Source organism: Bombina bombina, chromosome 1, assembly GCF_027579735.1.
Source record: "Bombina bombina isolate aBomBom1 chromosome 1, aBomBom1.pri, whole genome shotgun sequence".
NCBI lineage: Eukaryota > Metazoa > Chordata > Amphibia > Anura > Bombinatoridae > Bombina > Bombina bombina.
In genome coordinates, this window is record NC_069499.1 from 181,568,372 (window position 1) to 181,595,989 (window position 27,618).

At 41.3% G+C, this 27,618-nt stretch overlaps 1 protein-coding gene and 1 non-coding gene across 5 annotated transcripts in view; both read right to left on the bottom strand.

Annotated features, from left to right (window-relative positions):
* BAZ1A (bromodomain adjacent to zinc finger domain 1A) overlaps positions 1–27,618 on the bottom strand; it is a 762,668-nt gene that overhangs the window by 415,173 nt on the left and 319,877 nt on the right. For all 4 annotated transcript variants that reach the window (XM_053697759.1, XM_053697757.1, XM_053697758.1 and 1 more), the window contains exon 15: positions 73–238. In XM_053697759.1, the coding sequence (XP_053553734.1) occupies positions 73–238 (166 nt within the window). The remainder of the gene's footprint in view (positions 1–72; positions 239–27,618) is intronic.
* On the bottom strand, positions 14,707–14,808 carry LOC128646146 (small nucleolar RNA U13). The gene has a single exon (XR_008400212.1). It is a non-coding gene; the product is annotated as a small nucleolar RNA U13 (small nucleolar RNA).

Sequence of the window (27,618 nt, forward strand, 5' to 3'; positions counted from 1 at the left end):
TATGTGATTTAGACACACTTATATTTTGAAATTGGTTTTAAATAGAAAATCTTTTTTTAATTTAGTTCAAACCTGGTAGCTGCTTCCTCTCGCTCTCGTTTATTTTGTTCAGCTTTCAGCTCTCTAAATTCTTGCTTTGACTGGCGCAACTCTTCCATGTAATCTTCAATAAAATCTCTTGTTGTGACTAAAGTTAGTAGCTTTCCACATAATGCATGCAGAAGCTTAAGCTTTTCACCTAGAATAAACAAATGGATCATTTATATACATACTACATTAAAGTAAAATCAATAGACAATGAAAATTATGAAACTTAAGGACTCAAAACTCCAACTGCCTTTTTATTGTACTGTTAACATTTTGAAAATATTTCCTTTTTTACATTGCTGAAAATGAGCAACCTAAGATCAACCACCTTAAAGTACAACTACAATAGCATGGTAACTATTCACCATTCTATTTTTCCTCTTGTGCCTGCTGAAGTGAAAACTAAAATTATGACTTACCAGATAATTTACTTTCCTTCGATACATGGAGAGTCCACAGTTGCATTCGTTACTGTTGGGAATACAGAACCTGGACACCAGGAGGAGGCAAAGACACCCCAGCCAAAGGCATAAATACCTCCCCCACTTCCCTCATCCCCCAGTCATTCTGTCGAGGGAACAAGGAACAGTAGGAGAAATAAAAGGGTGAAAAAAGGTGCCAGAAGAAAGCAATTTAAATTTAGGGCCGCCCTCCGGAGAGCACAGGCAGGAGTTGTGGACTCTCCCTGTATCGAAGGAAAGGAAATTATCTGGTAAGTCATAATTTACTTTTTCCTTCTAAATACAGGGAAAGTCAACAGCTGCATTCATTACTTTTGGGAAAACAATACCAAAGCTATAAAGGACAACAAAGGGGGGGGGGGGGGGGGGGTAACAATAAGGCAGCCCAATCTGAGGGCACCACAAAACTTCCTGTCTGAAAATCCAACAGATTCAAGAACCAACCCGGTACCTACCCATGAACTCTATTCAAAAACTAACTGGAAAGAACAGGAGAAAACTCCTAGCAGGCAATGGAGAAACCAGAACCGCCAAAAAGAGAAGCAATCAGAACCCAGAAAAACAGGAAAATGTATCAAACCAAAAACCCCCTGGATATATATATATATATATGTATATAGGCATTGCCAATCAAGCTGCCGCACTTACCGGGGCCAGTGTTGCTACGCACTGTGCCTTGCAAGTTGCTAGGAAGCAGCGTAAAGGCTGGAGCTGTTCCATAAATCAGATTCCCAGATAGCGCTGACTCGCAGGGGGTTTGTAGCCTAGGGCCCGCGGCCACTTCCAAAACTTTGCACAATCAGTATTGTAGTAGTACCACAATATTCCACCCTACCACTACCTGATGAAAAAAACAATAGCCTCTGCACTAATCTGGCCCTGAAGCCAGCCCGGCCCGCCGGGCATTTGGTGGGGACACGTGATGCCGCGTGAATCGATTCAGCCTCTTCACTGCATCGATGCAGCATCGTTGAGGGTTGCATCGTGAAGGCGATTATTTTCAACACCCCTAAAGGCCACCCTCAGGAGAAGGGGTAACAGTAGGCGGGGCAACCGCCTGTGTAGGAACAGAAGATACGGAATGCACCTCATGGGATACCGAATCCTCAGAGGTGGATGGCTCAGTGGTCTCAAATACTCCAAAATGGGAAGAAGAGAACACTCTATTGCGGCAAACGGAACATAATTCAGAGGGCAGGGTTACCCGGGCCTCCTCACAATATACACAGGTATCAACATCTGAATCAGAGGGAAACCCCCTCTAACATAGCAGAAACCTCCATAACTTGACTAAGTAGATTGTGCTTTAAAAACAACTGGCACCTTACACCCCCCCAATGGCTGTGGCACTCACCACCTCCTATGACCCAGACAGGTGGAGAAAAACGGATCCTCTCTGCAGTCGCACGGTCAGGAAAACGGAAATGGAAAACAAAAATACATAAATTATGTAAGAATTTACCTGATAAATTAATTTCTTTCATATGGGCAAGAGTCCATGAGCTATTGACGCATGGGATATACAATCCTACCAGGAGGGGCTAAGTTTCCCAAACCTAAAAATGCCTATAAATACACCCTCCACCAAAACAACAATTCAGTTTAACGAAAAGCCAAGAAGTGGGGTGATAAGAAAGGAGCAAAAAGCATCAACAAGGAATTGGAATAATTGTGCTTTATCCAAAAAATCATGACCACCATAAAAAGGGTGGGTCTCATGGACTCTTGCCAATATGAAAGAAATGAATTTATCAGGTAAATTCTAACATAAATTATGTTTTCTTTCATGTAATTGGCAAGAGTCCATGAGCTAGTGACGTATGGGATAGCAAATACCCAAGATGTGGAACTCACTAGAGAGGGAGGGATAAAAATAAAGACAGCCAATTCCGCTGAAAAAAGAATCCACAACCCAAATCAAAAAGTTTTAATCTTATAATGAAAAAAACTGAAATTATAAGCAGAAGAATCAAACTGAAACAGCTGCCTGAAGAACTTTTCTACCAAAAATTGCTTCTGAAAAAGAGAAAACATCAAACTGGTAGAATTTAGTAAAAGTATGCAAAAAAGACCAAGTTGCTGCTTTGCAAATCTGACCAACAGAAGCTTCATTCTTAAAAGCTCAGGAAGTGGAAACTGACCTAGTAGAATGAGCCGTAATCCTCTGAGGCGGGGATTTACCCGACTCCAAATAAGCATGACAAATCAAAAGCTTTAATCAAGATGCCAAAGAAATGGCAGAAGCCTTCTGACCTTTCCTAGGACCAGAAAAGATAAATAGACTAGAAGTCTTCCTGAAATCTTTAGTAGCTTCAACATAATATTTCAAAGCTCTTACCACATCCAAAGAATGTAAGGATCTCTCCAGAGAATTCTTAGGATTAGGACACAAAGAAGGGACAACAATTTCTCTACTAATGTTGTTGGAGTTCACAACTTTAGGTAAAAATTTAAACGAAGTCTGCAAAACCGCCTTATCCTGATGAAAAATCAGAAAAGTAGTACTACTGTAACAACCTACTAACCGGCCTTCCTCTCTCCCGCCTCTCCCCCCCTTCAATCCATCCTAAATGCCTCTGCTAGGCTAATCCACCTCTCCCGACGCTCTGTATCTGCCGCACCCCTCTGTGAGTCCCTTCACTGGCTCCCCATTTACAGCAGAAATAAATTCAAAATTCTTACTTTGACCTACAAAGCCCTTACCAATGCAGCCCCCCCCATACCTGTCCTCTCTCATCAACAAATATACTCCAGCCCGTCCTCTAAGATCCAACAACGATCTACTCCTTGCCTCTTCTACCATCACCTCCTCTCATGCTAGACTACAGGACTTCTCTCGTGCGGCACCAACGCTCTGGAACGCACTTCCTCGTGCTGTCAGACTTTCCCCCAACCTCTCCTCCTTTAAACGCTCCCTAAAGACCTTCTTGTTCAGGGAAGCCTATAACCAAATCAGTAACTAATGAATTCCACTTGCCTAATAGTTGCCCTCATCTAACTTCACACTAACATCATTCCCACCTTTGCAGTCCCCACCTCCTGTTTCTCACCCTCCTACCCATTTAGATTGTAAGTTCCCACGGGAACAGGACTCCCAATTCCTCCTGTATACGTTTGTTAAATTTTGTCTGGTGTCTCATATTGTACTGTCCTTTTATCTTTGTTACCTATGAAAAGCGCTGCGGAATCTGTTGGCGCTTTATAAATAAAGAATAATAATAATAATAATAATAATAATAATAATAAAAAGGAGACTCACAAGAGCAGATAATTCAGAAACTCTTCTAGCAGAAGAGATGGCCAAAAGGAACAACACTTTCCAAGAAAGTAATTTAATGTCTAGTGAATGCATAGGCTCAAACGGAGGAGCCTGTAAAGCCTTCAGAACCAAATTAAGACTCCAAGGAGGAGAAATTGATTTAATGACAGGCTTGATACGAAACCAAAGCCTGTACAAAACAATGAATATCAGGAAGTTTAGCAATTTTTCTGTAGAACAGAACAGAAAGAGCAGAGATTTGTCCTTTCAACGAACTTGCAGACAAACCCTTATCTAAACCATCCTGAAGAAACTGTAAAATTCTAGAAATTCTAAAAGAATGCCAAGAGAATTTATGAGAAGAGCACCAAGAAATGTAAGTCTTCCAAACTCTATAATAAATCTTTCTAGACACAGATTTACGAGCCTTCAACATAGTAGTAATCACTGAGTCAGAGAAACCTCTATGACTAAGCGTTCAATTTCCATACCTTCAAATTTAATGAGCTGAGATCCTGATAGAAAAACAGGCCTTGAGATAGAAGGTCTGGCCTTAACGGAAGTGGCCAAGGTTGGAAAATGGACATCCGAATAAGATCCGCATACCAAAATCTGTGTGGCCATGCTGGAGCCACCAGCAGTACAAACTAATGCTCCATTATGATTTTGGAAATCACTCTTGGAAGAAGAACTAGAGGCGGAAAAATATAGGCAGGTTGATAACTCCAAGGAAGTGACAACGCATACACTGCTTCCGCCTGAGGATCCCTGGACCTGGACAGATACCTGGGAAGTTTCTGGTTAAGATGTGAAGCCATCAGATCTATTTCTGGAAGCCCCCACATCTGAACAATCTGAAAAAACACATCTGGGTAAAGAGACCATTCTCCCGGATGTAAAGTCTGTCGACTGAGATAATCCGCTTCCCTATTGTCTATGCCTGGGATATGGACCGCAGAAATTAGACAGGAGCTGTGTTCCGCCCAAGCAAGTATCCGAGATACTTCTTTCATAGCTTGAGGACTGTGAGTCCCAACCCAATTATTGACATACGCCACGGTTGTGACATTGTCTGAAAACAAATAAACGGTTCTCTCTTCAGTAGAGGCCAAGAATGAAGAGCTCTGAGTTCCAAAATATTGATTGGCTATCTCGCCTCTTGAGATTTCCAAACCCCTTGCGCTGTCAGAGATCCCCAGACAGCTCCCCAACCTGAAAGACTTGCATCTGTTGTGATCACAGTCCAGGTTGGACGAACAAAAGAGGCCCCTTGAACTATATGATGGTGATCTAACCACCAAGTCAGAGATAGTCGAACATTGGGATTTAAGGATATTAATTGTGATATCCTTGTATAATCCCTGCACCATTGGTTCAGCATACAAAGCTGAAGAGGTCTCACGTGAAAACGAGCAAAGGGGATCGTGTCCGATGCTGCAGTCATGAGATTTTAAACCTCCATGCACATAGCCACTGAAGGGAATGATTGAAACTGAAGGTTCCGACAGGCTGCAACCAATTTCAGACGTCTCTTGACTGTTAGAGACAAAGTCATGGATACTGAATCTATTTGAAAACTTAAAGGTTACCCTTGTCTGAGAAATCAAAGAACTTTTTGGTAAATTGATCCTCCAACCATGTCTTTGAAGAAACAACACTAATTGATTTGTGTGAGATTCTGCAGAATGTAAAGACTGAGCAAGTACCAAGATATCGTCCAAATAAGGAAACACCTCAATACCCTGCTCTCTGATTACAGAGAGTAGGGCACCGAGAACCTTTGAAAAGATCCTTGGAGCTGTCGCTAGGCCAAAAGGAAGAGCAACAAATTGGTAATGCTTGTCTAGAAAAGAGAATCTCAGGAACTGATAGTGATCTGGATGAATTGGAATATGAAGATATGCATCCTGTAAGTCTATTGTGGACATATAATGCCCTTGCTGAACAAAAGGCAGGATAGTCCATATTGTCAGCATTTTGAATGTTGGTATTCTTACATAACGATTCAAAATTTTTAGATCCAGAACTGGTCTGAACAAATTCTCCTTCTTGGGGACAATGAACAGATTTGAATAAAACCCCAGACCCTGTTCCTGAAAAGGAACTGGCACAATTACCACTGATAACTCCAGGTCTGAAACACACTTCAGGAAAGCCTGAGCTTTTTCTTGGTTCACTGGAATGCGTGAGAGGAAGAAACTTCTCACAGGCAGTCTTACTTTGAAACCTATTCTGTACCCCTGAGAGACAATGTTCTGAATACAATGATTTTGGACGGAATTGATCCAAACATCTTTGAAAAATCTTAGTCTGCCCCCTACCAGCTGAGCTGGAATGAGGGCCGCACCTTCATGGGGACTTGGGGGCTGATTTAGATCTTTTAAATGGCTCAGATTTATTTCAGACTGAAGAAGGCTTCCAATTGGAAACCGTTCCCTTAGGGGAAGGAGTAAGTTTCTGTTCCTTATTTTGTCGAAAGGAACGAAAACGGTTAGCAGCCTTAAATTTACCCTTAGATTTTTCTATCCTGAGGCAACAAAGCTCCCTTCCCCCTAGTGACAGTTGAAATAATTGAATCCAACTGAGAACCAAATAATTTATTACCGTGGAAAGAGAGAGATGGCAACGTTGATTTAGAAGTCATATCAGCATTCCAAGATTTAAGCCATAAAGCTCTTCTAGCTAATATAGCTAAAGACATATCTGACATCAATTCTGACATCACAAATGAAATTATTAGCATGTTGAATTAACTTAACAATGCTATACATATTATGATCTGGTACTTGTTGCGCTAAGTTTTCCAACCAAAAAGTTGAAGCAGCTGCAACATCAGCCAAAGAAACATAAACAAACATAAAAAAGCCTTCCTTAGATGAGATTCAAGTTTCCTATCTAAAGGATCTTTAAAAGAAGTACTATCTGCCGTAGGAATAGTAGTACGCTTTGCAAGAGTAGAGATGGCCCCATCAACTTTGGGGATCTTTTCCCAAAACTCCAATCTATCAGTCGGCAAAGGATACAGTTTCTTAAACCTTAAAGGAGTAAAAGAAGTACCCAATTTATTCCATTCCCTAGAAATCACATCTGAAATAGCATCAGGAACTGGAAAAAGCTCAGGAATAACTACATGAGGTTTAAAAACCAAATTTAAACGTCTACTAGTTTTAATATCAGGAGGACTAGTCTCCTCCATTTCTAATGCAATCAACACCTCTTTTAATAAAGAACGAATATACTCCATTTCAAATAAGTATGAAGATTTGTTAGTGTCAATATCTGAGGCAGAATCTTCTGAACCAGATAGATCCTCATCAGAGATAGATAAATCAGAATGTTGTCGGTCATTTAAAAATTCATCAATTTTATGAGAAGTTTTAAAAGACCTTTTACGTTTATTAGAAGGCGGTATGACAGACAAAGCCTTCTGAATAGAATTAGAAACAAATTCTCTCACATAGATGTTGAAGGACCAGCAACAGGTAATGGACTACTACTAATGGAAATATTGTCTGCAATATCACAAACTACAGCCAGAGGAACAGTTACCACAAGTTTACAACAAATGCACTTAGCTTTGGTAGAACCGACATCATGCAGCAGGATTCCAGTAGTAGATTCTGAAACAGGGTCAGATTGAGACATCCTGCAATATGTAAGAGAAAAAATAACATATAAAGCAAAATGATCAATTTCCTTATATGGCAGTTTCAGGAATGGGAAAGAAATGCAAAAATAGGCCTCTGGAAACCAGAAGCAAAAAGAAATGAAGTCTTAAATAATGTCCAAAAGTTTGGCGCCAAGTATGACGCCCACAACTGACAAAATATTTTTTGGTGCCAAAAACGTCTGCAACAAACACGAGCCTCATAGATGACGCAACCACGTGAAAAAACTCGGTGCCATTTAAGACGCCGGAAATGACAAAATTACATCAACAAACGTAATTCTCACGCCAAAAGTCTCGCGCCAAGAATTACGCAATAAATTATAGCTCCCGCGAGCCTAACAGCCCGCAATTTAGAAAAAAAGAGAGTCTTCAGGTAAGGAAAAAAAAAATTTTTTATGCATTTCCCAGATATGAAACTGACAGTCTGCAAAAAGGAAATATACTGATGAACCTGAATCATGGCAAATATAAGTACAAACATATATTTAGAACTTTATATTTAAAGTGCCAAACCATAGCTGAGAGTGTCTTAAATAAAGGAAAACAGAATTTATGCTTACCTGATAAATTACTTTCTCTTGCGGTGTATCCAGTCCACGGATTCATCCTTTACTTGTGGGATATTCTCATTCCCTACAGAAAGTGGCAAAGAGAGCACACAGCAGAGCTGTCCATATAGCTCCCCCTCTAGCTCCACCCCCCAGTCATTCGATCAAAGGTTAGGAAGAAAAAGGAGAAACCATAGGGTGCAGTGGTGACTGTAGTTTAAACAAAAAATATTTACCTGACATAAATGCCAGGGCGGGCCGTGGACTGGATACACCGCAAGAGAAAGTAATTTATCAGGTAAGCATAAATTCTTTTTTCTCTTGCAAGGTGTATCCAGTCCACGGATTAATCTTTTACTTGTGGGATACCAATCCCAAAGCTTTAGGACACAGACAGGTACCTTAAACGGAAGGCACCACTGCTTGCAAAACCTTTCTCCCAAAAATAGCCTCCGAAGAAGCAAAAGTATCGAATTTGTAAAATTTGGCAAAAGTATGCAGTGAAGACCAAGTCACTGCCTTACAAATCTGTTCAACAGAAGCCTCATTTTTGAAAGCCCATGTGGAAGCCACTGCTCTGGTAGAATGAGCAGTAATTCTTTCAGGAGGCTGCTGGCCAGCAGTCTCATAGGCCAAACGGATGATGCTTTTCAGCCAAAAGGAAAGAGAGGTAGCAGTCGCTTTCTGACCTCTCCTCTTACCAGAATAGATAACAAACAAGGAAAATGTTTGTCTGAAATCCTTAGTTGCTTGTAAATAGAACTTTAAAGCACAAACTACATCAAGATTGTGTAAAAGACGTTCCATCTTCGAAGATGGATAATATTCATGTTAGAAACAACTTTAGGAAGAAAACCAGGCTTGGTACGCAAAACTACCTTATCTGCGTGGAACACCAGGTAAGGTGAATCACACTGTAAGGCAGATAATTCTGAAACTCTTCGAGCAGAAGAGATAGCTACCAAAAACAAAACTTTCCAAGATAACAACTTAATGTCTATGGAATGTAAAGGTTCAAACGGAACCCCTTGAAGAACTGAAAGAACTAGATACAAACTCCATGGCGGAGCCACAGGTTTATAGACAGGCTTGATTCTGACTAAAGCCTGAGCAAACGCTTGAACGTCTTGTACCTCTGCCAGACGCTTGTGTAACAGGATAGACCAAGCAGATATTTGTCCCTTTAAGGAACTAGCTGACAACCCTTTCTCCAATCCTTCTTGGAGAAAGGACAATATCCTGGGAAACCTAATCTTACTCCATGAGTAACCCTTGGATTCACACCAACAAAGATATTTCCGCCATATCTTATGGTAGATTTTCTTGGTGACAGGCTTTCTAGCCTGAATCAGAGTATCTATAACTGACTCAGAGAACCAACGCTTTCATAGAACTAAGCGTTCAATCTCCAAGCAGTCAGACGTAGAGAAACTAGATTTGGATGCTTGAACGGACCCTGTATTAGAAGATCCTGCCTCATTGGCAGTGTCCATGGTGGGACAGATGACATGTCCACTAGGTCTGCATACCAAGTCCTGCGTGGCCACGCAGGCGCTATCAGAATCACCGAAGCCTTCTCCTGCTTGATTCTGGCGACCAGACGCGGGAGGAGAGGAAACGGTGGAAAAACATAAGCCAGATTGAAGGACCAAGGCGCTGCTAGAGCATCTATCAATACTGCCTTGGGGTCCCAGGACCTGTAGAGAAGAAGTTTGTCGTTCTGACGGGACGCCATCAGATCCAATTCTGGAATGCCCCATAGCTGAGTCAGCTGGGCAAATACCTCCGGGTGGAGTTCCCACTCCCCCGGATGAAAAGTCTGACGACTTAGAAAATCCGCCTCCCAGTTGTCTACTCCTGGGATGTGAATTGTTGAGAGATGGCAGGAGTGATCCTCCGCCCACCTGATTATTTTGGTTACTTCCGTCATCGCTAGGGAACTCTTTGTTCCCCCCTGATGATTGACGTAAGCTATAGTCGTGATGTTGTCCGACTGAAATCTGATGAATTTGGCCGCAGCTAGTTGAGGCCATGCCTGAAGAGCGTTGAATATCGCCCTCAGTTCCAGAATGTTTATCGGGAGAAGTGTTTCTTCCCGAGACCATAAGCCCTGAGCTTTCAGGGAGTCCCAGACAGCACCCCAGCCTAACAGACTGGCGTCGGTCGTTACAATGACCCACTCTGGCCTGCGGAAACATATTCCCTGAGACAGGTGGTCCTGAGACAACCACCAGAGAAGATAATCTCTAGTCTCCTGGTCCAACTGAATTTGAGGAGACAAATCTGCATAATCCCCATTCCACTGTTTGAGCATGCATAGTTGCAGTGGTCTGAGGTGTATCCGAGCAAAAGGGACTATGTCCATTGCCGCAACCATTAATCCGATTGTCTCCATGCACTGAGCCACAGATGGCCGGGGAATGGAATGAAGAACTCGGCAAGTAGTTAAGAGTTTTAATTTTCTGACCTCCGTCAGAAATATTTTCATTTCTACCGAGTCTATTAGAGTCCCTAGGAAGGGAACCCTTGTGAGAGGGGAAAGAGAACACTTTTTGATGTTCACCTTCCACCCGTGAGACCTCAGAAAGGTCAGTACAATCTCCGTGTGAGACTTGGCTCTTTGGAAAGACGACGCCTGAATTAAAATGTCGTCTAGGTAAGGCGCCACTGCTATGCCCCGCGGTCTTAGCACCGCCAGAAGGGACCCTAGCACCTTTGTGAAAATTCTGGGAGCAGTGGCTAAGCCGAAAGGAAGAGCCACAAACTGGTAATGCTTGTCCAGAAAGGCGAACCTGAGAAACTGGTGATGATCTTTGTGGATAGGAATGTGTAGGTATGCATCCTTTAGATCCACGGTAGTCATATATTGACCTTCCTGGATCATTGGTAAGATTGTCCGAATGGTCTCCATTTTGAATGATGGGACTGAGGAATCTGTTTTAGATCCAGGATGGGTCTGAAAGTTCCTTCTTTTTTGGGAACCACAAACAGGTTTGAGTAAAAACCCAGCCCTTGTTCCACGATTGGAACTGGGTGGATCACTCCCATTGTATGTAGTTCTTTTACACAGCGTAAACGCCTCTTTCTTTGTCTGATCTGTAGCCAGACGAGAAATGTGGAACCTCCCCCTTGGAGGAGAACCCTTGAATTCTAGAAGATATCCCTGGGATACAATATCTAATGCCCAAGGATCATGTACATCTCTTGCCCAGGCCTGAGCGAAGAGTGAGAGTCTGCCCCCTACTAGATCCGGTCCCGGATCGGGGGCTACCCCTTCATGCTGTCTTGGTGGCAGCTGCAGGCTTTTTGACCTGTTTCCCCTTATTCCAGCCCTGGTAAGGTTTCCAAGTTACCTTGGGCTGTGAAGCGTTACCCTCTTGCTTTGCAGCCGGAGAGGATGAAGCGGGGCCGTTCCTGAAATTACGAAAGGAACAAAAATTAGCTTTGTTCTTTGTCTTAAAGGACTTGTACTGAGGGAGAGCATGGCCTTTTCCCCCGGTGATTTCTGAAATAATCTCTTTCAATTCAGGCCCGATGAGGGTCTTTCCTTTGAAAGGGATGTTCAAAAGCTTGGATTTAGATGACACATCGGCCAACCAGGACTTTAGCCATAGCGCCCTGCGCGCCAAAATGGCGAAACCTGAATTTATTGCCGCTAACTTAGCTATTTGGAAAGCGGCGTCAGTGATAAAAGAATTAGCTAGTTTAAGAGCCTTAATTCTATCCATTATTTCCTCATATGAGGTCTCTGTCTGGAGCGACTCTTCCAGCGCCTCAAACCAGAAAGCGGCTGCAGTAGTTACAGGAATAATGCAGGCAATAGGCTGGAGAAGAAAACCTTGTTGAACAAAAATTTTCTTAAGTAAACCCTCTAACTTCTTATCCATAGGGTCTTTGAAAGCACAACTGTCTTCAATTGGTATGGTTGTGCGTTTAGCAAGTGAAGAAACAGCCCCCTCCACCTTAGGGACCGTCTGCCACGAGTCCCGCGTGGTGTCAGATATGGGGAACATTTTCTTAAAAACAGGAGGGGGAACAAACGGAATACCTGGTCTATCCCACTCCCTAGTAACGATATCCGCAATCCTCTTAGGGACCGGAAACGCATCCGTGTAAACACGGACCTCTAGGTACTTGTCCATTTTACACAATTTCTCTGGGATCACCAAAGGGTCGCAGTCATCCAGAGTAGCTAATACCTCCCTAAGCAAAACGCGGAGGTGTTCTAGTTTAAATTTAAAAGCCAATGTATCTGAATCTGTCTGAGGAGGAACCCTTCCTTAATCAGAGACTTCTCCCTCAGACATCAAATCCCTCGCTCCCACTTCAGTGCGTTGTGAGGGAATATCGGATACGGCTACCAAAGCATCAGAATGCTCATAATCTGTTCTTAAAACTGAGCTATCACGCTTTGCAGGTAACACGGGCAGTTTAGATAAGAAGGCTGTAAGAGAATTATCCATGACTGCCGCTAAGTCTTGTAATGTAAAAGGGTTAGACGCACTAGAGGTACTAGGCGTCGCTTGCGCGGGCGTAACTGGTTGTGACACTTGGGGAGAGGCAGACGGGCTACCCTCGTTACCTTCAGTCTGAGAATCATCTTGGGCCACATTCTTAAGTGCAACACTATGATCATTAAAGTGTATAGACATATCAGTACAAGTGGGACACATTCTGAGAGGGGGTTCCACCATGGCTTCTAAACACATTGAACAAGGATTTTCCTTAGTGTCAGACATGTTTAACAGACTAGTAGTATACACAAACAGGCTTGGAAATCACTTTAATCAAATAAAAAACACAATTTGAAAAAACGTTACTGTGCCTTTAAGAGATAAAAAGAGCACACAATTTTACAAAACAGTGAAAAATGCAGCAATCCTTTGGAAATTTTCACAGTATGTACCTAAAGCCTTAATAAGATTGCACCACAAGTTGCAGAATGATTAACCCCTTAATGCCCAAACCCAACACCCAGTTAAAATTACTACAGCACCTTGCCACAGCCTTGCTGTGGCCCTACCTGCCCATAGGGATCAGATTTGGGGGAATATAGTATCTTTAAGGCCCTCAAACAGCAGCAGGACCCTCCATGTGAAGCAGCATGAACTTCTCTGCAATTCTAAGTGTGCATCTGAGGCGCGAAATTAGGCCCCTCCCACTCTACTCCGGAGCTGTGAGGCCTACTAAATCACTCCTAAGTGAATAAAAAACAGCCATGTGGGTAATAACCCCAGAAAGAACCCAAAAGGGCTTTCAAAGTGTCCTGCAAAACGATTTTTCCTCAGCTAAACAATCTATTTCCCTGCATAAGTGTCAACCAGTATATTAGCCCTATTATGTAAGCATTCAATTCCTTACTGAGTCTGAACATAGCTTACCCTCCCCTCATGGGGATCTTAACAGTCTCTTCTAGCATTATCTCAGTCTTGTCTAGAAATAAATGACTGAACATACCTTATTGCAGATCACCCTGCAAACTGTTCCCCCCCCAACTGAAGTTTTCTGGTACTCCTCAGTCCTGTGTGGGAACAGCAGTGGATTTTAGTTACAACATGCTAAAATCATTTTCCTCTCAGCAGAAATCTTCATCACTTTTCTGCTAGAGAGTAAATAGTACAAACCGGTACCATTTAAAATAAACTTTTGATTGAAGATAATAAAACTACAATTCTAACACCACATTCACTTTAACCTCCCGAGAGAGACCCTAATGCTTAGAGCCGGCAAAGAGAATGACTGGGAGGTGGAGCTAGAGGGGGAGCTATATGGACAGCTCTGCTGTGTGCTCTATCCCACAAGTAAAGGATGAATCCGTGGACTGGATACACCTTGCAAGAGAAACATACTTACCAAAAGACACTCATCTACATAAAGTAGATAGCCAAACCAGTACTGAAACGAGAATCAGCAGAGGTAATGGTATATAAGAGTATATCGTCGATCTGAAAAGGGATGTAGGAGATGAATCTCTACGACCGATAACAGAGAACCTATGAAATACCTATTGTATTCAATAGGTAATACTCCCTTCACATCCCTCTGTCATTCACTGCACTCTGAGAGGAACCGGGCTTCAAAAAAGCTGAGAAGCGCATATCAACGTAGAAATCTAGCACAAACTTACTTCACCACCTCCATAGGAGACAAAGTTTGTAAAACTGAATTGTGGGTGTGGTGGGGGGTGTATTTATAGGCATTTTGAGGTTTGGGAAACTTTGCCCCTCCTGGTAGGATTGTATATCCCATACGTCACTAGCTTATGGACTCTTGCCAATTACATGAAAGAAAAAGTTATAACTAAATATTGCATTGCAATCCTTTCCGGGAGCCGCAGAGCACTGCCCGTGGGTCATAAATAAATTTTTTAGACACTATAACCGGGCTGTAAGTCAAGGATAGCTCAGACTATTAACAGGTGTTGCTTCATAAATTCATAAAAACACAACACTGTCTCTTTAAACCTCAAGCGACTATGGACAATGAGTACTGCCATCCCAAGTTAACGGATGAACTGACACCGATAGGCAGGGATCCTATATGACACCTTGTTCCCTGAAAGACTGGCTCTGCCAGAATACACTGTTCAAGTGCTACGAACAAAAGCGCTGTAACTTCCAAAACCGGAAGTGCATCTAATTAGTTCCCTCCATTGTCTGTTAATGTGTAACAAAACAGCGAAATCAGATGGGTCATGTGCCGAAACTCAACAATTTTGGCTGGCACATTTCACACAGCAGTATGAAACCCCACTCAGTATTAAAGTTCCTGAGAAGTAAGGAAGCACAGACGGTCTTGGCGCCCTTTCTTTGGCGCTCCATGTGAACTCCGCCCTGCCAACTGTCTCCCGGTCGCCCTACACAATACATATTGTCAATGTTTGCGTCTGCATATAACTTTCCTCATCCTAGTTAAAAAGACACCTCTGCCCTGGGGACCCTGAGAGACAAAAATATTAAGCAAATAAACCGATAGGCTACAGATTTGCAAATAGCCCAACCCGGATCAAAAACCCCTCGTGGGTTAAATTAGCTCCCGGTCGCCATTAAACCATGATAAAGGCTCCTCTGTTCTACATAGTCACTGGGTACGACCTCCAGTGGGGTAGTTTACCATAATTCCCCAGGAGGGACAACAAAAACAGCAATATGTATATATGTGCAGCCCTTTTGTAACCCCATACAAAACACACTGCAACACGCTGTCAGGGAGAAAGCTCTTCACAGACAGAGCCCCTGCTTCCCATAAATATATTAAGTGCAGAATTCCCAGAGGTATATATCTAGGAAAATACCCTATAGAGAAAAAAAATGCAATTACCTCTAAATGCTGTCCGACAGCAATTCAGATGCAACAGGGTTCACAGGTCCATTGGGTCCCTCCTGTATTCCTGTAAAAAACATAATTTATGTAAGAACTTACCTGATAAATTCATTTCTTTCATATTAGCAAGAGTCCATGAGCTAGTGGGATATACATTCCTACCAGGAGGGGCAAAGTTTCCCAAACCTTAAAATGCCTATAAAAACACCCCTCACCACACCCACAATTCAGTTTAACGAATAGCCAAGAAGTGGGGTGATAAGAAAGGAGCGAAAGCATCAAAAATAAGGAATTGGAATAATTGTGCTTTATACAAAAAAATCATAACCACCACAAAAAGGGTGGGCCTCATGGACTCTTGCTAATATGAAAGAAATGAATTTATCAGGTAAGTTCTTACATAAATTATGTTTTCTTTCATATAATTAGCAAGAGTCCATGAGCTAGTGACGTATGGGATAGCAGATACCCAAAATGTGGAACTTCCACGAAAGAGTCACTAGAGAGGGAGGGATAAAATAAAGACAGCCAATTCCGCTGAAAAATTAATCCACAACCCAAATCAAAAGTTTCAATTTTTATAATGAAAAAAACTGAAATTATAAGCAGATGAATCAAACTGAAACAGCTGCCTGAAGTACTATTCTACCAAAAACTGCTTCTGAAGAAGAGAAAACATCAAAATTGTAGAATTTAGTAAAAGTATGCAAAGAAGACCAAGTCGTTGCTTTGCAAATCTGATCAACAGAAGCTTCATTCTTAAAAGCCCAGGAAGTAGAAACTGACCTAGTAGAATGAGCCGTAATCCTCTGAGACAGGGATTAACCCGACTCCAAATAAGCATGATGAATCAAAAGCTTTAACCAAGATGCCAAAGAAATGGCAGAAGCCTTCTGACCTTTCCTAAAACCAGAAAAGATAACAAAAAGACTAGAAGTCTTTCTGAAATCTGAGTAGCTTCAACATAATATTTCAAAACTCTGACCACATCCAAAGAATGTAAGAATCATTCCAAAGAATTCTTAGGATTAAGACACAAGGAAGGGACAATAATTCCTCTACTAATGTTGTTAGAATTCACAACTTTAGGAAAAAATTGAAATGAAGACAGCAAAACCACCTTATCCTGATGAAAAATTAGAAAAAGGAGACTCACAAGAAAGAGCAGATAATTCAAAAACTGTTCTAGCTGAAGAGATGTCTAAAAGGAACAATAATTTCCATGAAAGTAATTCTAATATCCAAAGAAAGCATATGCTCAAACGGAAGAGGCTGTAAAGCCCTCAGAACCAAATTAAGACTCCAAGGAGGAGAAATTGGCTTAATGACAGGCTTGATATGAACCAAAGCCTGAACAAAACAATGAATAACAGAAAGATTAGCAAATTTATTCCTGTGAAAACAGCAGTGAAAAAGCAGAGATTTGTCCTTTCAAGGAACTTGCAGACAAAAACCCTTATCCAAACCATCCTGAAGAAACTATAAAATCCTAGAAATTCTAAAAGAATGCCAAGAGAATTTATGAGAAGTGCATCATGAGATGTAAATCTTCCAAGCTCGATAATAAATCTTACTAGACACAGATTTATGAGCCTGCAACATAGTATTAATCACTGAGTCAGAGAAACTTCTATGACTAAGTACTAAGCGTTAAATTTCCATACCATCAAATTAATAATTTGAGTTCCTGATGGAAAAAAACAGAATTTATGCTTACCTGATAAATTACTTTCTCCAACGGTGTGTCCGGTCCACGGCGTCATCCTTACTTGTGGGATATTCTCTTCCCCAACAGGAAATGGCAAAGAGTCCCAGCAAAGCTGGCCATATAGTCCCTCCTAGGCTCCGCCCACCCCAGTCATTCGACCGACGGACAGGAGGAAATATATATAGGAGAAACCATATGGTACCGTGGTGACTGTAGTTAGAGAAAATAATTCATCAGACCTGATTAAAAAAACAGGGTGGGCCGTGGACCGGACACACCGTTGGAGAAAGTAATTTATCAGGTAAGCATAAATGTTGTTTTCTCCAACATTGGTGTGTCCGGTCCACGGCGTCATCCTTACTTGTGGGAACCAATACCAAAGCTTTAGGACACGGATGAAGGGAGGGAGCAAATCAGGTTACCTAAACGGAAGGCACCACAGCTTGCAAAATCTTTCTCCCAAAAATAGCCTCCGAAGAAGCAAAAGTATCAAATTTGTAAAATTTGGCAAAAGTGTGCAGTGAAGACCAAGTCGCTGCCTTACATATCTGGTCAACAGAAGCCTCGTTCTTGAAGGCCCATGTGGAAGCCACAGCCCTAGTGGAGTGAGCTGTGATTCTTTCAGGAGGCTGCCGTCTGGCAGTCTCATAAGCCAATCGGATGATGCTTTTAAGCCAAAAGGAAAGAGAGGTAGAAGTCGCTTTTTGACCTCTCCTTTTACCAGAATAAAAAACAAACAAGGAAGATGTTTGTCTGAAATGTTTAGTAGCCTCTAAATAGAATTTTAGAGCACGGACTACGACCAAATTGTGTAACAAACGTTCCTTCTTTGAAACTGGATTCGGACACAAAGAAGGTACAACTATCTCCTGGTTAATATTTTTGTTAGAAACAACTTTAGGAAGAAAACCAGGTTTAGTACGCAAAACCACCTTATCTGCATAGAACACCAGATAGGGCGGAGAACACTGCAGAGCAGATAACTCTGAAACTCTTCTAGCAGAAGAAATTGCAACCAAAAACAAAACTTTCCAAGATAGTAACTTAATATCTATGGAATGTAAAGGTTCAAACGGAACCCCTTGAAGAACTGAAAGAACTAGATTTAGACTCCAGGGAGGAGTCAAAGGTCTGTAAACAGGCTTGATCCTAACCAGAGCCTGAACAAATGCTTGAACATCTGGCACAGCTGCCAGTCTTTTGTGTAGTAAGACAGATAAAGCAGAGATCTGTCCCTTTAGAGAACTTGCAGATAATCCTTTCTCCAAACCTTCTTGTAGAAAGGAGAGAATCTTAGGAATTTTTATCTTATTCCATGGGAATCCTTTGGATTCACACCAACAGATATATTTTTTCCATATTTTATGGTAAATTTTTCTAGTTACAGGTTTTCTGGCCTGAACCAGAGTATCTATTACAGAATCTGAAAACCCACGCTTCGATAGAATCAAGCGTTCAATCTCCAAGCCGTCAGCTGGAGGGAGACCAGATTTGGATGTTCGAATGTACCCTGAACAAGAAGGTCCTGTCTCAAAGGTAGCTTCCATGGTGGAGCCGATGACATATTCACCAGGTCTTCATACCAAGTCCTGCGTGGCCACGCAGGAGCTATCAAGATCACCGAGGCCCTCTCCTGATTGATCCTGGCTACCAGCCTGGGAATGAGAGGAAACGGTGGGAATACATAAGCTAGGTTGAAGGTCCAAGGTGCTACTAGTGCATCTACTAGAGTCGCCTTGGGATCCCTGGATCTGGACCCGTAGCAAGGAACCTTGAAGTTCTGACGAGACACCATCAGATCCATGTCTGGAATGCCCCATAATTGAGTTAATTGGGCAAAGATCTCCGGATGGAGTTCCCACTCCCCCGGATGGAATGTCTGACGACTCAGAAAATCCGCCTCCCAGTTTTCCACTCCTGGGATGTGGATCGCAGACAAGTGGCAGGAGTGATCCTCCGCCCATTTTATTATTTTGGTCACTTCTTTCATCGCCAGGGAACTCCTCGTTCCCCCCTCATGATTGATATATGCAACGGTCGTCATGTTGTCTGATTGGAACCTTATGAATTTGGCCTTTGCTAGTTGAGGCCAAGCTCTGAGAGCATTGAATATCGCTCTCAGTTCCAGAATGTTTATCGGGAGAAGAGACTCTTCCCGAGACCATAGACCCTGAGCTTTCAGGGATTCCCAGACCACGCCCCAGCCCACTAGACTGGCGTCGGTCGTGACAATGACCCACTCTGGTCTGCGGAAGCTCATTCCCTGGGACAGATGGTCCAGGGTCAGCCACCAACGGAGTGAATCTCTAGTCTTTTGATCTACTTGAATCATTGGAGACAAGTCTGTATAATCCCCATTCCACTGTTTGAGCATGCACAGTTGTAATGGTCTTAGATGAATTTGTGCAAAAGGAACTATGTCCATTGTTGCAACCATCAATCCTACTACTTCCATGCACTGCGCTATGGAAGGACGAGGAACAGAATGAAGCACTTGACAAGAGCTTAGAAGTTTTGATTTTCTGACCTCTGTCAGAAAAATCCTCATTTCTAAGGAATCTATTATTGTTCCCAAGAAGGGAACTCTTGTTGACGGGGACAGAGAACTTTTTTCTATGTTCACCTTCCATCCGTGAGATCTGAGAAAGGCTAGAACGATGTCCGTATGAGCCTTTGCTTTTGACAGGGACGACGCTTGTATTAGAATGTCGTCCAAGTAAGGTACTACTGCAATGCCCCTCGGTCTTAGAACCGCTAGAAGGGACCCTAGCACCTTTGTGAAAATCCTTGGAGCAGTGGCTAACCCGAATGGGAGGGCCACAAACTGGTAATGCTTGTCCAGAAAAGCAAACCTTAGGAACTGATGATGTTCTTTGTGGATAGGAATATGTAGGTACGCATCCTTTAGATCCACGGTAGTCATAAATTGACTTTCCTGGATAGTGGGTAGAATCGTTCGAATGGTTTCCATCTTGAACGATGGTACCCTGAGAAATTTGTTTAGGATCTTCAAATCCAAAATTGGTCTGAAAGTTCCCTCTTTTTTGGGAACTACGAACAGATTGGAATAAAATCCCATTCCTTGTTCCTTTATCGGAACTGGGTGTATCACTCCCATCTTTAACAGGTCTTCTACACAATGTAAGAATGCCTGTCTCTTTATTTGGTTTGAGGATAAGTGAGACATGTGGAACCTTCCCCTTGGGGGTAGTTCCTTGAATTCCAGGAGATAACCTTGAGAAACTATTTCTAGCGCCCAAGGATCCTGAACATCTCTTGCCCAAGCCTGAGCAAAGAGAGAGAGTCTGCCCCCCACTAGGGGGCTACTCCTTCATGCTGTTTTGTTAGCAGTGGCGGACTTCTTGGTCTGCTTACCCTTGTTCCAGCCTTGCATCGGTTTCCAGGGTGGTTTGGGTTGTGAGGCATTACCCTCTTGCTTAGAGGATGCAGAATTAGAGGCCGGTCCGTTCCTGCGAAAGGGACGAAAATTAGACTTATTTTTAGCCTTAAAAGACCTATCCTGTGGAAGGGCGTGGCCCTTTCCCCCAGTGATGTCTGAAATAATCTCTTTCAATTCTGGTCCAAATAAAGTTTTACCTTTGAAAGGGATGTTAAGCAATTTCGTCTTGGATGACACATCCGCTGACCAAGACTTTAGCCAAAGCGCTCTGCGCGCCACGATAGCAAACCCTGAATTTTTCGCCGCTAATCTAGCTAATTGCAAAGCGGCATCTAAAATAAAATAGTTAGCCAATTTAAGTGCGTGAACTCTGTCCATAACCTCCTCATATGGAGTCTCTCTACTGAGCGACTTTTCTAGTTCCTCGAACCAGAACCACGCTGCTGTAGTGACAGGAACAATGCATGAAATTGGTTGTAGAAGGTAACCTTGCTGTACAAAAATCTTTTTAAGCAAACCTTCTAATTTTTTATCCATAGGATCTTTGAAAGCACAACTATCTTCGATAGGAATAGTAGTGCGTTTGTTTAGAGTAGAAACTGCCCCCTCGACCTTAGGGACTGTCTGCCATAAGTCCTTTCTGGGGTCGACCATAGGAAATAATTTCTTAAATATAGGGGGGGGGGAACAAAAGGTATGCCGGGCTTTTCCCACTCCTTATTTACTATGTCCGCCACCCGCTTGGGTATAGGAAAAGCGTCGGGGTGCACCGGAACCTCTAGGAACTTGTCCATCTTGCATAATTTCTCTGGAATGACCAAGTTGTCACAATCATCCAGAGTAGATAATACCTCCTTAAGCAGTGCGCGGAGATGTTCTAATTTAAATTTAAATGTCACAACATCAGGTTCAGCTTGATGAGAAATTTTTCCTGAATCTGAGATTTCTCCATCTGACAAAACCTCCCTCATGGCCCCTTCAGATTGGTGTGAGGGTATGACAGAACAATTATCAGCACCCTCTTGCTCTTCAGTGTTTAAAACGGAGCAATCGCGCTTTCTCTGATAAGTAGGCATTTTGGATAAAATATTTGCTATGGAGCTATCCATTACAGCCGTTAATTGTTGCATGGTAATAAGCATTGGCGCACTAGATGTACTAGGGGCCTCCTGCGTGGGCAAAACTGGTGTAGACACAGTAGGAGATGATGTAGTATCATGTTTACTCCCCTCATCTGAGGAATCATCTTGGGCAATTTCATTATCTGTGGCAGTACTGTCCTTACTTTGTTTGGACGCTATGGCACAATTATCACATAAATTTAAATGGGGAGACACATTGGCTTTCATACATATAGAACATAGCTTATCTGAAGGTACAGACATGTTAAACAGGCTTAAACTTGTCAACAAAGCACAAAAAACGTTTTAAAACAAAACCGTTACTGTCTCTTTAAATTTTAAACAGAAAACACTTTATTACTGAATATGTGAAAAAGTATGAAGGAATTTTTCAAAAATTACCAAAATTTCACCACAGTGTCTTAAAGCATTAAAAGTATTGCACACCAAATTTCAGAGCTTTAACCCTTAAAATAACGGAACCGGAGCCGTTTTTAAATTTAACCCCTATACAGTCCCAGCTATAGTCTTTGCTGAGACCCAACCAAGCCCAGAGGGGAATACGATACCAATTGACGCCTTCTAGAAGCTTTTCCAGTAATTTTTAGATCCTCACACATGCATCTGCATGCCCTGCTCTCAAAAAACAACTGCGCAGTAATGGCGCGAAAATGAGGCTCAGCCTATAACTAGAAAGGCCCCCTGACTGGAAAAGGTGTCTAACACAGTGCCTGCCCAAAAAACTCTTAACCATCTCCGTGGAGATGTTGCCTGTGCAACGGCAAAGAGAATGACTGGGGTGGGCGGAGCCTAGGAGGGACTATATGGCCAGCTTTGCTGGGACTCTTTGCCATTTCCTGTTGGGGAAGAGAATATCCCACAAGTAAGGATGACGCCGTGGACCGGACACACCAATGTTGGAGAAACGAATGTTACGATATAAGGTCTGGCCTTAATGGAAGTGACCAAGATTGGCAACTGGACATCCGAACAAGAACCATATACCAAAACCTGTGCGGCCATGCTGGAGCCACCAGCAACACAAAAGATTGCTCCCTGATGATTTTGAAAATCACTTTAAAAAGAAGAACCAGAGCCAAAAAAATATAGGCAGATTGATAACTCCAAGGAAGTGTCAGTGCATACAATGCTTCCGTCTCAGGATCCCCAGACCTGAAGAGGCCCCTGGGAAGTTCCTTGTTTAGATGAGATGTCATCAGATCTATTTCTGGAAGCCCTCACATCTGAACAATTTGATAAAACACATCTGGGTAAAGAGACCATTCTCCCGGATGTAAAGCTTGATTGAAAGAGATAATCCACTTCCCAATTGTCTATACCTGGGAAATGGACCGCAGAAATTAGACAGGAGCTGGATTTAGCCCAAGCAAATATCCGAGATACTTCTTTCACAGCCTAAGAACTGATAGTCCCACCCTGATGATTGACATATGCCACAGTTGTGACATTGTCTGTCTGAAAAACAATAAACGTCTCTTCCTTCAAAAAGAAGCCGAAACTGAAGAACTCTGAGAAATGCACGGAGTTCCAAAATATCGAATGGTAATCTCGCCTCCTGAGATTTCCAAACCCCTTGTGCTGACAGAGATCCCCAGACAGCCTCCCAACCTAAAAGCCTCGCATCTGTAATAATCATCGTCCAGGTTGAATGAACCAAAGAGACCCATAGAACTATATGATGGTGATCTAACCACCAAGTCAAAGATAGTTGAACATTGGGATTCAAATATATAAAAAGTGATATCCTAGAATCCCTGCACCATTAATTCAGCATAAAAAACTGGAAAGGTTTCCTATGAAAATGAGCAAAGGGAATCGAATCCAATGCTGCAGCCATGAGACCTAAAACTTCCATGCATATAGCAACTGAAGGAAATAATAGAGACTGAAGGTTCCGACAAACGTAACCCAATAAAATTGTCACTTGTCTGTTAGAGACAGACATTGACACAATCTATCTGGAAACCTAAAAAAGGTGACCCTTGTCTGAGGAATCAAGGAGATCCTCTAACCATGTCTTCAAGAAACAACAAAAGTTGAATCGTATGAGATTACGCAGAACGAAAAGACTGAGCCAGTACAACGAGACCGTCCAAATAAGGAAACACTGAGAACCTTGAAAAGATTCTTAGAGCTGTCGCTAGACCAGAAGGAAAAGCAACAAATTGATAATGCTTGTCAAAAAGAGAGAATCTCAGAAAATGAAAATAATCTGAATGAAAAAAGAAAATGAAGATATGCATCTATTGTAAACAAATAATGCCCTCACTGACCAAAAGGCAGAATAGACCATATAAACACCATTCTAAAAGATGGTACACTTATATGACAATTCAAAAAGATTTTCTATCTTTGGGACAATGAATAGTTTTGAATAAAACCCCCAAACCCTGTTTCTAAAATGGAACTGGTATAAATACCCCAGAAAACTCCAGGTCTGAGCAGCGCATTGAGCCCCTACGGGTGACCAGCCGCGCTTCACAAGTACCCAATACATACAGGTCTGAAATACACTTCAGGAAAATGTGAGCCTTACTGGAATAGCTGGAATATGTTAGAGAAAAAAAAGACTTCTCACAGGCGGTTTACTCTGAATCCTATTCTGTACCCAAATCTAAGAAGTTTGGACCGAATTGAACCAAACAAATTTTAAAAAAGTATTAACCTGCCCCTTACCAGCTAAGCTGGAATAAGAACCGCACCTACATGCAAATTTGGGGAGCTGACTGATCTTTTAAATGGCTTAATTTGAATGAAGAAAACTTCCAATTATAAACATGTTACTTGGGGAAGAATTAGGATTCCGTTCCTTAGTAAGAACAAAAACTAATATAAAGCTTAAGATTTAGTCTTAGAACTCAATCTTGAAGCTCAGAGTAACAGTTGAAGAATTGAATCCAATTCTGAACCAAATAATTGATTACCTTGGAAAAAAAGAAATATGGAATTGAAATCAAAGTTCTTCTAGCTAAAATAGCTAAAGACATAGATTACACCTCATTTGCGAAAATATCAAAAAAATTACGACACAAATGAAATTATTAGCATATTGATCAACTTAACAATGCTAAATAAATCATAATCCGATACTTGTTGCACTAAAGTATCCAACCAGAAAGTTGAAGCAGTTGCAACATCAGTCAAATAAATTACAGGTCTAAGAAAAGTACCTGAAAATAATTTTCCTTAAATAAGATACAAGTTTCCCATCTGAAGGAAAAAAATAAATACTATTTGCTATAGGAATAGTAGTATGTTTAGCAAGAGTAGAGATAGCCCCATTAACTTGGGGGATCTTTCCTCAAAACTTAAAACTAACTGCCGGCAAAGGATACAATTTAAAAACCTTGAAGAAGGAATAAAAGAAATTCCCGGCCTATTCCATTCCCTAGTATCAGGAACTGGAAAAAAACCTCTGAAGAAACCATAGAAGGTTAATAATAGAGCTGCGCATCTTCACTTGTCTCACGATTCGATTCGATTACGATTATCATCGTAACGATTCGATACGATTCGATTCTACGATGCATCGCGATGCATCACGATTACTGCCTATGATTTTCATGATCTTGTTCTATTCCATATTTAATATATATATATATATATATATATATATATATATATATACACACACACACACTTATATATATATATATATATATATACACATACACACATTTATTTATATATATATAGAGAGAGAGAGAGATCTATACATACACACACTATATATATATATATATATATATATATATTATATATATATATATATATATATATAGTGTGTGTGTGTGTGTATATATAATAATCTTTTAAACAACTGTGTAAGATGGAAGAGCACTTATAAACATAATGCTACAATATGCACAGATATGTATGTGTAGATTTATTTTACAAAGGAAAACCAGCAGCAGTGTACTCACTCAAACATTCTCACGGAGTACATGCAGACATCTGAAACCTGACCCAGAGAGCATTACCAATAGACCTCCTCTCACATGTTCCGGTCAGGAATTTTTATGACACCTATCCTAAAGAGCCGACAGCAGCCTCATGTAAACAGTGAATCTTTTCTTGTATTATAGATTCACTGTTTACTGTTGCGGTCTCTGCTGCATGTTTCCTCTCTGTCAGACCCCTAGCCCAAAGGAGCATTTGAGGGTTGCTATTAGATACAGCAAGTCAAAAGTTTTACAGCAACCCTCAAATGCTCCTTTGGGCTAGGGGTCTGACAGAGAGGAAACATGCAGCAGAGACCGCAACAGTAAACAGTGAATCTATAATACAAGAAAAGATTCACTGTTTACATGAGGCTGCTGTCGGCTCTTTAGGATAGGTGTCATAAAAATTCCTGACCGGAACATGTGAGAGGAGGTCTATTGGTAATGCTCTCTGGGTCAGATATCTGCGCAGTGTGCACAGGAAGTCCTGATGTGGTGTAGCTGGGGGCTGTAACCAGATTAATCCTGACACAAATGCTGTCGGCTCGTCTGCTATGTGAGAGAGGCGGGGTCACGTGACGTTGCGCGATGATGTCACCCCTGAATCGATTCTGATCTGCACTGCATCGATGCAGCATCGTTAACAGGCTGCATCGCGATGCATCGCAGAATCGATTATTTTAGGCACCCCTAGTTAATAAGCAGAATTTAAATGTTAGCTAGTCTTAAAAATAAAAGAACTAGTTACTTCAATATCCAAAATAATCAACACCTTTTCAACAAAGAACGAATGTACTCTATTTAAAAATAAAAAAGTAGATTGGTTAGTGTCAATATCTGATGAAGAATATTCTGAATGAGAAAAAACATCATCAGAGAAGGATAATTCAGTATGTTGTTGGTCATTTCAAACTTCATCAAGTAAATGAGAAGTTTAAAAAAGACCTAAAAATTTTATTAGAAGGCAGGATGGCAGACAAAGCCTTTAGAATAGAATCAGAAAAATATTCTTATAAATTCCTAAGTATATCTTGTACATTAGATAGAAATAGATAATGCATAAATACTAATGGGCTCTGCATGTAAAAGTTTATCATGATAACTTATTACAAACCATAGCTAAAGATAAACATTCATAAAATTAAAATAAATGAACTTAGCTTTGGTAGAACTGATATCAGTCATCAGGAAACCAATAGTATTTTCTGATACAGGAACAGTTTCTGGAATATCTTGCAATATATAATAGAAAAAACATATAAAGCAAAATTATCAAATTCCTTAAATGACAGTTTCAGGAATGGGAAAAAATGCAAACAGAACAGGCCTCTAGAAACCAGAAGCAACTAAAAAAACAATTTATGTAAGAACTTACCTGATAAATTCATTTCTTTCATATTAGCAAGAGTCCATGAGCTAGTGACGTATGGGATATACATTCCTACCAGGAGGGGCAAAGTTTCCCAAACCTCAAAATGTCTATAAATACACCCCTCACCACACCCACAATTCAGTTTAACGAATAGCCAAGAAGTGGGGTGATAAGAAAGGAGCGAAAGCATCAAAAATAAGGAATTTGAATAATTGTGCTTTATACAAAAAAATCATAACCACCACAAAAAAGGGTGGGCCTCATGGACTCTTGCTAATATGAAAGAAATGAATTTATCAGGTAAGTTCTTACATAATTTATGTTTTCTTTCATGTAATTAGCAAGAGTCCATGAGCTAGTGACGTATGGGATAGCAGATACCCAAGATGTGGAACTTCCACGCAAGAGTCACTAGAGAGGGAGGGATAAAATAAAGACAGCCAATTCCGCTGAAAAAGATCCACAACCCAAATCAAAAAGTTTTAATCTTATAATGAAAAAGACTGAAATTATAAGCAGAAGAATCAAACTGAAACAGCTGCCTGAAGTACTTTTCTACCAAAAACTGCTTCAGAAGAAGAAAAAACATCAAAATGGTAGAATTTAGTAAAAGTATGCAAAGAAGACCAAGTTGCTGCTTTGCAAATTTGATCAACAGAAGCTTCATTCCTAAAAGCCCAGGAAGTAGAAACTGACCTAGTAGAATG